Raw genomic sequence first — 12,007 nt, forward strand, 5'->3', positions numbered from 1 at the left:
AGCTGCCACTCACTTTTCCTGCAAAATGAAGAGCTACTGACAGCACCACGCTGACTGACACCCTTCCAGGGAGATGCAATGAAAACCGAATGGTGGATAATGTGGATAATGACAACAATTAGCTCAATTTGCTGGTATGCACTGCTAGAAATAGCACCACAGAGCCTTCACTGGGGCGTGCAGTCAGAGTAGGAGATTTGTACTTTCGACCTGCAGTGGTGATGAGCAGTCAGAACCCCCAGGACTCCCTTGACAATGAACACAGAAAGAGCTCAGCATGCACATCAGCCTGGACACATTTTGTATACCATTTCCATTCTGGCTCCCTACTCCTCATCACTGAATCAGTTTGCTCAGATCACGGTATGTATCATCCCCTGCCCATAACCAGGTGTCTTTTCCTGCACTAAATGAGGAGGTTGTGCTTTGTTTAGCAAGGTTAGGTTAGTGGTGTGGATGCAGCCTGAAGTGCACAGCTCCTGCACTGAAATGGTGATGGCCTCCTGCGATGACTGGGTTTTCTGGGAGCCTCTGCAGAAAGCACAGTGGTAGCCAGGAACTGCCTGGCAGAGCAGTCCATGGCCCAGTGAGGGACAGGCTGCAGACATGGCTTCCAAACACCTCAATTTAATGAGGCTTTCAGTATCTTACTGATAAGTTAAAATGCAAGTCTGACAGTTTGCACATCTGCTGATAAAGGAAGAAGAATAAAATAAGATGGAATAAATAACTATTAAGACATCCAGATTGAGAACTGATCTTATAAGGAAGATACCAGATAGAAAGACGAACGGCTGCCTTGCTCAAGCTAGAGCCTGGCGTGCAGGAGTGGCTCTGGATTTGGATGTCCTGCTACATGACTCCTGCTGGCACTGGGGACATGTTGCCCTGCACTATTGCAAACTGCTACTCCCCAGCAGGTTGGGGATGTTTGCCCCTTCACCGGGTGCTGTCCACAGAGCATGGATGGTAATTCCTTAGGGGCTCCTGCCATCCAGAATGCAGCTGTAGGCCTGAAGTGCACTGGTTTGCTGCTCTTCCACAGGATCAGGTGCTTGCATGTGCAATCAGCTGAAGTTACTGCATGGAGCTGGAAAATGACACTGGCTCCAGCCACCTTGCTGGCATGGCAGACCTCTGCAACCAGCACCAATAGGACAGTAAACAGTTCTAATCATGGTACCTTTTATAGGCATTTCTCTTCAGCAAAGTGGCTGTGTGGCCTTCACTTAGCTGCATGTCTGACAGCAGTGCCAGCATGAGTTCCTCTGCTCCCCAGCCCCTTGCTCGTCATGTCTACCAACGCTGCAAACATGTGGGCAACATCTGGGCTGCACCAACCCTGGCACGCAGCATTTAAGCTCTGCTTTGTGCTGACAGCAGGAGAAGTGAAGAAAAGTTTCTGCATTTGAGTAAACCATGGATGGAAACAGCACAGTGGCTTAAAGACATGACCTAGCACACAACTTCCTATTTCTGACTGCTGTGCTGGCAGCAGAGTGGGAATGGGTTGCAAATTGCTCCCCTGTGTGTCCAATGACCGCTACTTGCAGCAGACTTGGAAATAACGATTTTTCATTAAAAACACTGTCTTCAGTTCCAATTCTCAGCTTAAAGCTGGTGACAAAGGCTTCTCAGCATGTGACACTTCAGAGCAATATGCAAAACATGGATGCAGCTGGGAGCAGCTGGGGTGATTTTGTTTGTTATTTCTTATCGCACAGCAGTGCAGACAAAAGACTTTCACATATCTGGTGGGGGGAGAGTTATCTCATTTAACATCAGCTGGCTGAAGCTAGTCTGAGACAGCCCGAGTTGTCACCTCTCTTGAAAGGCAAGGCTAAGGCTGGTACCTTGGTACCTCCATCCCAACCTCAACCAGGCATCTCAGGCTCAAACAAAGAGCTCATCTCTGCTGATCACAGAGGATGTCCAGGTGATCAGACATGGTGTGACACCCGACTTCTGGATGGTGAAAAGAAGTGGGAGATCAAGTCCTCTGGTAGTGCTGAGGGAAGCCATAAAAGTGATGAGCTGCTGTTATTTCAGTCCAATCCTTCATTTCAGGATGCCACTTTTTTTCTATCCAGAGTCCCCTCTGCTTCTACAAAGTCCAGGCAGTGCTGTGACCACAGCCCCAAGGGCACTAATACAACTGAATGGCCATGCTTAGCCTCATTGGTGATCCATAGGACAGATGTGATGCTGGTTTCCAGCTCTGTCACAGCCATACCTGTGCATGGATATGGACCCTGCTGTTCCTGCCCCATAGACCAACATTCTTCCATGTCTGTCTCATCACTATGGCCCTGCTGGCTCATCAGTGGGCTGCATTTGGCCCATTCACCATCCCTAGACCAGACCCTGACTTACAGATTAATGCTGCAGCCTGACCTTGGCCCAGCCATGCCCTGACTATCCTTTAGGGGGCAGCTAGCCCTTATTGCACCCAAACACGTTCGAACACCTGCAGAAAAGACTTACCCAAAGTCTGGCCCGCCAGCATGCGCCCGTTCTCACCCAAGACGGCGGCACGCGCGTGCCTCTCGTTGGAGTACTGTACGAAGGCATAGCCCTTGTGAACAGAGCAGCCCACCACACGGCCGTACTTGGAGAAAATGGTCTCCACATCTGACTTCTTGACCACAGCTGTGTTGAGGTTGCCGATGAAGACTCTGGAGTTGATGGATTTGGGGTCATTCTTGTTCGTTATGTTGCTTGTCTGCACCTTCAATGACATCTTGAACACCTGAATGAACAAATCAGGAGTCAGGAAGGTGTGCAAAGGGATTACCCAAGTCTTACAAAAAGGGGAGAGGGAGAAGGGTCCCAGAAAGGCTGGAGCAAGGGGACCAGCTTCCCAACTACAGCAGGCATCTGGAGACACTTCTGTGCTGGGCAAAGACTGCTGCAGCCAGCATAAAGCTCAGCAGAAATGCATTTATCAGGCTAACTCTGAGTGTATTCTGGCTGCTTCTCAGGCACAAAATAGTATTTAAATAGATTTTACACCCAAATAAAAGCTTTAATGCAATTAAAATAAAGTTTTTATCCATCTACACTTAATTAGAGTTCAAGGGCTGCTCTTTTTAGAGCAGTTTGCATTCAGCACTTTTGCTCATGCCCATCTCCTGGGACTTCCCCACAAGTTCCCCTGGCACAGGCTGGTTCTCCCCATGCAGAAGGACAACCAGATCTGCATCTGTAGATAGAAGGCAGCTTCGTTTTTCTGGAAGCAAGCAATGTAATTTAAGTGGTGAAGGAAACTGTGCTCCTAACTGATATCTGCTCTCCAGCATTGCTGGGCTGGGCTTTGAGCTGCATTCTGAGCTAACAGGAGATGTCACTGTTCACTTGGGAATCATAAGCAGGCACTGCAGCCCGCTACCACAGCTTCAAGGCATGATCCCCCTGGGTCCTTACCTGGGGCATCTCATGGGCAGTCCCTAGGAAGGATCAGAGCTGGGAACTGTATTAAATTAAATCTAGTCTTGCTGCCTAAAGTCAGCTTGCTCTTGTTTATGCAACAAAAACTGCAGCTGTCCAAAGATATTGCTTTGATTTTCAACTTCCATTAAAGAGGGGTTGTTTGGGGCTCATTACTGCGTGCTGCACGCATACGGTGTGATATTTACCCAGGAGCAGTCAGTGCAGAGCTGTGGGAGGTGTTTCACAGCACACATGGTGGAGCTGCTCTTCTCCACAGCTATGGCAGAGCCCCTGAGCCCCTGCAAGGTACTACAACATCTGCCTGAGCGCTACTATGGATGAAGTCATGCCAGCTTTGGGCCTTCAGCTCTCCATTTCTGCCCAGGCAGCCTGGCCCCATGGGATAGGTGGCAGCTCCCTGGCTGCAGAACCATTTTCTGACATGCTTTTTGGGGTTGAGGCAAGACTTTCAAAGAAACAAAGTCATCCTTCCCCTTCTTGTTATCCAGGGCTGGTGAGGCTCTGGCACTGCTGCCCAGAGCTGTGGGTGCTCCATCCCTGCAGGTTCTCAAGGCTGTGGAGGGGCCCTGGGTAGCCTGAGCTGGGGAGCAGTCAGCACATGGCAGGGGGTGGTCCTGAATGTATTTCTGTGCACAGAGGCAAGCATCAGAACCTCAGGGCTTGTCACCATGAACTGTCGTATTTCCAGGGTTTGCAACAGCCAAGGAGCACAGCCTGGCCCCACAGCAGTGGCCTGCAGCCTGACCCATGCACACAGGAGCTGTTTAACACAAATTGCAATCAGTGAGCTCTATACGGACAAGTGATGACTGCTAGCACTCAGCCTTTTTAATTTTCAAGGCATGAAGGCACCTGCTTGAGAAACCCTCAGAAACTTATGGTGCCTTTAGGACCCACTGTCCAAATCCAGGTCTCTGGGAGATATCCCTGCAGCAGCATCTCCAAAGCTGCCCTCATCTGGGCTGTGCTGCAATGAATGGATGTTTCTATCTCCCAGCTTTCAAGCTGAACAAATTAAAACATAACCCTGTGTCTCCGCACTCACTTCTTGTCACACTCTGATCAATTCTATGCTGCTGCCCCATACCTCAGCTTAGGGAAACCCCTAAAGCTGCTGTTAGCCCAAACACTTCCCAAATTGTAGCATGCCCAGGAGAGTATTATTTACACTGCTCTGTTTGCAGCTGTAAACACCAATTACATCAGTGTGCTGAGCTCCTTAAGCCTGTGTGGGAGGGGTGTGGGTTAAGCTGTTTCCATGCTATGTGCAGAACACAAAGGTCTGGCTGGAGGATTTGGGTAAATCAAGGGCTTTCCCCCCTTATTTAAAGGGCTGCCTACTCTCAGTAGGTGCATCATGACCCAGCTCTGCTGCTGCCAAGGGATCTGGTCCAATTGGTGTGTTTTCTTTAAAAATAAAAGAGCTGGATGAGGATGCTTCTGAAGAGGGCACTCAGGTAACAGATGAATCTTCACTTTGAGGATAAATAAATTACCAGCAATATTCCCTCCACCCTGCCCTGTCCCCCACTTCACCTTCATTCATCATTAGGATGCACAAGTTACAAGGAATGACACCACCTCTGACAACACCTTAATGAAGGTGGGACACAAGTTCCCCATCTTACAGATGGGTAACCAAGGTAAGCCTGAAGCCTTCAGCCTGAATTCCTTGAGCTCCTTCTTCACCCTCCTCAATGGTAACTATTCCCCAGAGGGTGCTGGTGGAGAGCAGGACATCTCCCAAAGCATCCTCAAGGTACCATGTGAGGGGTAGGTGCCATGTGGGATGCTGCCTGCCCCCAGGTTCCATCTTCCACCTCACATCTCTCTTGACCAGATATGTGCTCTAGATATGGCACCTGCAGGTGCTACTCTTACTGTTTGCAGCAGATGGAGCTGTGCCCATGGCTGGTCAGTGATGGGATGGTTGCTCTGGGTGACAAACTGCAGGTAAGGCCAGCTGATAACCACATCACTGATAAGACTTGGGAGGAAACCACTGATGACCAGAGGTCCTAAGTGCCACCTGCCCACTGACTGATGCCCCTACCCCTGTTGTGACAGAAATGGGAGCCATGGCCTCAACCACTGGACTTGTGAGCACTTATCCCAGGCTGAGATCTCAGCCCTACCAGCAACATCCTCCACCTAACAGGCTGGTGTCAAGCATTTTTCTGCTGTCCTTACACACTGCATCACTTCTTCCTACCCTTACTATAACAACCCAACTTTAATCACCACTTGCTCACCAGATTCTGATCACCACATACTAATACCACCCATCCTGGCCACACACCAGCAGAGCACTCTGCACCTGTGTGAAATTCATCACTGTCTCAACCCCACCTCCCACAAGAAACATCTCTCCCTTGCAGTCAGCACAGCACAGGATCTCCTTGAGCTCCCACCCCTTTGACAGCATCCCATAAAAACCAGCTTCAGCTGCTTTGCTCACGCAATTGTGTGAAATAACACCAACACACCTTCCTGCTCCACAAAACCAATGAACTGCTAACAATAACCCTGTAATATAAAATACAGTAGAATGGGACAGAATAAAAACCTTATAAAGCCCCAGAAGCCCAGTGCCACACTGGGGCTCAACACAATGAGGAACACATCCATGCAGGCTGCAGTCTGGATGCTCTGCGCAAGCTGCCCCTGGCAGCATCCATTCCCCACTTCTCCTCCTTACCTGGGGCAGCGTGGCTGGAAACGATGTCACGGTCCCTGCTGTCACTCATGTTCAGGGATGCCTTAAAGATATTGATATTCAATCCGGTAGCAGCCCAAGGCCAGAGCTGGTTTACTTGATAAGCCATTTTTCCTTCCTGCTTTAAGTGCCTTGCTTCACAGATTAGCTGTTTAATTGAGAGCCAGGTGTCTAAAAACCCCAGAGGCCTCTGTCTTAGTGATGAACTGTCACAGAAGAAGAAGGCAAAGAAAAACCACCCGGCCCCTCCACTCTCTCTTCGCAGAAAGCTCTTTATTTGTGTGACGGCCACACGCAGCCGGGTTGTTATTTTCCTCTTATCACACTTGTTCACAAAACGAGAAACACTGTTTTTCATCCCGACCCATTCTCTGCCCAACTTTCCCCAGCTTGGTGGCTCTGCACTCAGAGACAGATGACCAAAGTGCCAGTCCTGCAGAGACCTCAGGGAGCTTTGGGGTGCCCCATCTGGTGGCACAGTGTTCCCCAGTGTCATCTGAGGCTGGAACCTGCATGACCCCAATGCCTCTTGCTTGCTTGCTGGACTAAGTCCCAGCTACACAGACTCACTTCTCTGTGCATCTGCTATGTGCTCACTCAGGCCAAAATCTGATTCTGCTGCAGCCAGGCACTTGGCTCAGAGCAATTTCTGAATGAAGCAGCCCCTCCTTTATCCACAGAAGCTCCCTTAAATAAACACAGTGCATTACAAGACCCTGCCTGCCTTGCTCTGCCCCATCAATAGCACAGAAAGGCAGACGCATCTACAACTGAACTCCCTGCCACCTCTGGTGCCAATCACTCCTCCTTGGGAGCTGGCAGTAATTTGCTGTGAGTCCCCAGGCACTGGAGCCGAGCTCTGAAGCACTGCTTTAATAACCAACACAAACCCTGAAATCTTTATAATAGCTTTCGAGTTCCCACCACTTCCTCCACAGCAACCTGGGGGGTCTCAGCCTTTCTCCCAGAGAGCAGAAATACCCTCTCCACTGCTGTATGGTTCAGTAAGAAGAATAAACACGAAAGGAATCAGTCCTTGGGTTTTCTGGAGAGACTAGCTCTGATTTTCCCAAACATGATTGTTAGGGGGACCAGAAAGCTGTTAGAAGAAGGGAGTAAATAGATACATCTCAGGTGTTGCATTGCTTCTGCAGGAGCCTTTTGGGAATAGGCAACATGGGGGTGTCTGCATGTCTCCATTTGACCCCAAATGGACCAGAAATTGGGGATGCTCTCTAAAATGGCCAGTGCTTACTTCACTGAGCTGGTTTCCTTAACATCTCTGCTTTTAAGTGCTAACTCCCCAAAGCTGGGGCTCATTGCAGACGGCTGCACGGTGCTCCTGCAGACAGGTGGATGCTGAGTGCACAACAGCGTGTACAGAAGTAGCTGCTTCATAATACTCCTCCAGCTCACTGTCCTGCTATGCGAAGAGCCTGCTTTTAGAATGTTTAATTAAAACGAGTCATTTTGAACTGGAGAAATCCTGCCAATCCTTTGAAAACCTGGTCGTGATTTAGATTTCAGTTCATCTGGCAAATCCCTCGTAAAGGAGCAATAAATAATCAGGAGCTGTTTTAATAAGTATTTAATCAGTTGTTAAAGGTACAATAGTTACAAAGTCTATCAGGTCAGCGCACAGTTTATAGCTGTGGCTCGTAACCATCTGTCCTACATATTATTCATGCCTACAGAAAGCTTAAAAATCTATTTGTCAAGGTCTTAAATCCTAGTGAGTGTGATAAAGGGATGACCTATGGCTGGAAACCCTGAGATAAAGCCAAGTACAACTGCACCAGCCCTGCCCGCCTGCCTGTCTCCTGCTGAAGCCAGCACTGACAGCTCCTTGCACCTGACAGCTCACAGGGCCAATTAAACCACCATGCAAAAGTCATCCCACAATCCGTGCTGTGCTAGCAGCAAGAATTGGGGCATTTTCTGAAGCCTGTGTGTATTAACATTTTGGGTTTGAAGGTGTGAGACAGCACAACTCTTTGCACGCTGGAACTTGAATGGTCCCATTCACATCAAACTTTTCTGGGCTCTACTTCTTCCATGAAAATAACTCTTAAATGAAGGCATTTCTTCCCCCCAAAAGACAGACTTTGTATCATCCTTTGATTGCAGAACATGCAACAAGTCGACTTTTCAGGAGTCTCTGCTTCTAATCGTCTTGGGAATCTCCTGTGAACAGCCTCACATTCTTTTTGACAGCAGCAAAATAAATCTTAAAGGTCAATTGACTGAGATAAAGCCCAGCATGGCAGCACTTTTAGATGCAGAATTCCAGGGATAACATTTAGGTTATGTTCCAGAACAGAAACAAAATTCTTTGGAGGGAAGAATCTTTAAAAGGGGTGGGGGAAGAAGAAAATGAAAAGGAAACAGCAATTAAATAGAATGTCATCTGTAATCCCACTGGTGCAAAACCTGATGATTACCTACTGGGCTATGGACAATGCTACATGTATTAATCTAATTAAAGTGCTTTCTTTTCAGGCATCTGAAGCCAGCTCATTAGTGTTACCGAGATGCTCATTAACGGCTGGCCATGACTAATTTCTTGAGAATTATTCTTTATTTCTTTATCATTCACTGCCCTAATGGGAAAACACAATGTTTCCATCCCCCACTCTCCCACTTGTACACAGCGCAAACAGGTTCTCATCAGCCGCCTATTGACTTGATGTTCTTTAATGAACACTCCCCCCACCTGCCCAACTGTTGTTTTAACAGCAAATGATTTATTCATGAGGAAAGTGAGATCTTCAGCAAGTGAACTTGCTGGGAACTTTCTTTGCAGCTTAATGAACTGGCATCTTTGTGCTGCTTGTTGTGTCTCCCTGAGACTTGCAAAGAGGAGATGGAGAGCTGAAGGAGCAAGAGCCCTCTGACAAAGGCTGGTGGGTGAGCAGAGCATTGCCAAGGGGGGAAATCTGAGACTCCACAGTAATAATTTAATCATCTAACAGGGCTACAGCTCCTGAAGAACAGCTGCCAAAGAGGGTGTACTTCTCCTTGATCATCCTCTGGAGACTTTCAAGGTGAGACTGAATAGGGCCCTGGGCAACCTGATCTAGGTCATTGCAGGGCAGTTGGACCAGATAACCTTGAAAGGTCTCTTCTAACCCTAAGGACTCTATGATTCTATGATCTCTGCCTGCCTTTTGGCATGGCTGAGTGTGTCAATGCCATCAGTTCCTCAACACACTGCTGTGCTCCCAGTGGGACCATCCTCAGCCTCTCAGCACCCTGCTCTGCCAGCATCCCTACAAGCCAGGAAGGCTGGGGGCATGTTTTCCTGTATGACCAAGCAGAAAATCAGCATTCCCACAAAACCATGAGCTTCCTGCCACTGGGGATTTCAGCAAAGCCCCACATGCCGTGAGAGTTGGCAAAGCCATGCAGTGAGGAGGAGAACCCCATGTCAGAGGGGCAGCTTGAAGCCCCAGCGGGACACAGGCATGTTTTGCTGTGCAGGACAACAGCTGATCATCCCCATTCCCCATGGGAATTAACACCAGTGGGTGATGCCCAGTGCCTGCCCCTCACAGTGCTTGCAGAGTGGGGAGGAGGCCGCCGGATGGGGCCTCAGGAAGCACAGAGCCAGAGCAAGGTGCAGCCCTCAGCATGCTGACCTCCTGCTTTCTAGCAGCTGAAGTTCTTGACATTCTTGTCCTCTCTTGAGTTAATTACCAGCTGCTTGCCTATGAAAATTATTTCAGACAGACTAAATACTCAGAATGACACCAGTGATTAAGACATACATCTCTGTAAAGTCAACTGGTTGTGGGCTCCCACTCCACCTGCTGTGCAATCTGCTTATACAAAATGCTGCATTCATGGCTCTGCAGGGGAAAGAGAAGCAGCAGCACCCTCACCCCAAGGAAAGCATCCTATGGAGGAGGGATGAGTGGAGACTGCCCCTGTGCCAGTGGGGAGGACAGGAGAGCAGCTGGCCCACTTGGAGGTGGCTGCTGTGGTATGACCTACATCAGTTGCCATTACCTTTCCTCTTGCTCCTCACCTACTGGTCTTTGCCTCCCTTGGTGTACATGGACACACGGATTAAGCCACAGCTGATGCTGCTCTCACCCCCTCACACCTTCCAGGACAGCATCACCCATCCCTTTGCAGCATTAAGCTCTTTTAACAGGGGTTAAAAAACCAAGCTCCTTCTTAAAAATAATACAGAACGATTAGTAAGCCATCATTGTTTGTTGATTATGGTCATCCTTTCCTGTAAATGAAGTTTAAAAGTCATTAAAAGATTTGTCAGCTGTGACTTATGAGCCCTTTCTGCTGCAGGGGAGTGAAGCAATGACAAATGCCCTCCACTGCTGCATCATCTGTTATGTGTTAGAAGTTGCCGCGTTCCAATTACCAGAGACCCACCGAATCTGTAAACGAAAAGCAACTCAAATATCCCACGCGGCTGTTGGGACTATTAGTCAGAGCTGGCGAGTTCCAATGGCACAGCACCGGCTGGGAGGGAGTCAGCAATAAATAAGTAACACTTTGCATGCGTGCAGGGATTGCTGGCTTTATCAGCATCAGATACGTTCTGTGCCTACATTTGGGAGGCAGAAACTCCCAATCTCCCAAGCAGAAAGCAGGGCTGATGGGCTGCAGGATCTCAGGCCACTGGGACCCCATCAGCATCAGATCAGGACCAGCAGCTCTACAGCCCAGTCAAAAGTTAAATTAAAAGCAAACAGCACATTCATCTTTCTTCCTTGCATCACAGTGGCAAAGGCTACATACAGCCTGTACTCAGCCCTGCCTGCCACTTGCAGAGTAGTGTTTCGCCCTGGAGCAGCCATGGAAGCCATGCAGAGCACCGTGCTCACCTTGGGTGCCTCCAGCCACACCAGGGAGCTCCTCCACCACCCTTTATTTTGGGGTCTTGGAGGCTATTTTTCACATTCATTTTTTCCTGTTCCACCCACATAACAGAGTGTTGGGTTTCGCCTGCATCTACCCACAAACACATTACCCTGAAGTTTGGCAGTGAAAGAAAACTTATGGCAACACTGGGATGTATTTTATATGCAGCCCTAGACAATTCCTCTTTACTCAACATGGCCCAAGCAAGCCAAAAAGCTGGAGCTATGGGGTAACTCCTTTCCAACATGGGCTGCTCTCCTTGTCCTTCCCATGGGATGCTGAACAGCTTCCCTGCATCCGGCAGGCACTCAGACTGCTCCCAGCCCATGCTAGGCTCCCAGATCAAGTCTGGACTAAGCTATGGACCCCTGAGATATGGCAGGAAGAAAGAAGTTCCACAGTGTCCTGCTACCCCTTGCCCTGGGGCCCAGCACTGGTGTGTGCTTTACATGCCAAGCTGGGGCCTACCACAATGAGAACAATCCTGGGTCAAGAAGGGCACACATTAGATGTTACCAATCCATCCTGGTGATGGAGGGGGAACGGAATCGAGTCTCCTGTTAACACAACAGCTTATAAAATCAATTAGGTCCCATTAAATGCCAATTTGGCCCTCATCACACTTAACCTCCTCCATGAGAGGGGTAATGGCCCATAGCACTTTACTGCCTCTTTGGCTTTAATTTGTTGGGCATGGTGGAAGGAGCACTCACTAAACTTGCTTCCCAGATCAGCAAAGCCTCTCCCTGCCTTTGAGAAAAGGGGGAGCCTCCACAGCTTGGACCCAGTGCCAGCAGGCAGCAATGGATGCCTGGCTCCTGGGCAAAGGCCAAGCTGTCCAAGATGGCTCCCTCCACACCTGCATGGAGGTGGCTGGTGGGGAAGGAGGTGAAGGAACACCAAAATGGTGAGCAAATGGCCCACAGATCTTTGGAGGCTTAAATGAGCCAGAGT

At 49.0% G+C, this 12,007-nt stretch overlaps 1 protein-coding gene across 4 annotated transcripts in view; it reads right to left on the reverse strand.

Annotated features, from left to right (window-relative positions):
- The window catches only part of RALY (RALY heterogeneous nuclear ribonucleoprotein), a 93,771-nt gene that overhangs the window by 15,515 nt on the left and 66,249 nt on the right, over positions 1-12,007 (reverse strand). For all 4 annotated transcript variants that reach the window (XM_015881353.2, XM_015881356.2, XM_015881354.2 and 1 more), the window contains one exon: positions 2,485-2,749. In XM_015881353.2, the coding sequence (XP_015736839.1) occupies positions 2,485-2,740 (256 nt within the window). In that variant the 5' untranslated portion in view covers positions 2,741-2,749. The remainder of the gene's footprint in view (positions 1-2,484; positions 2,750-12,007) is intronic.

Source organism: Coturnix japonica, chromosome 20, assembly GCF_001577835.2.
Source record: "Coturnix japonica isolate 7356 chromosome 20, Coturnix japonica 2.1, whole genome shotgun sequence".
Lineage (NCBI taxonomy): Eukaryota > Metazoa > Chordata > Aves > Galliformes > Phasianidae > Coturnix > Coturnix japonica.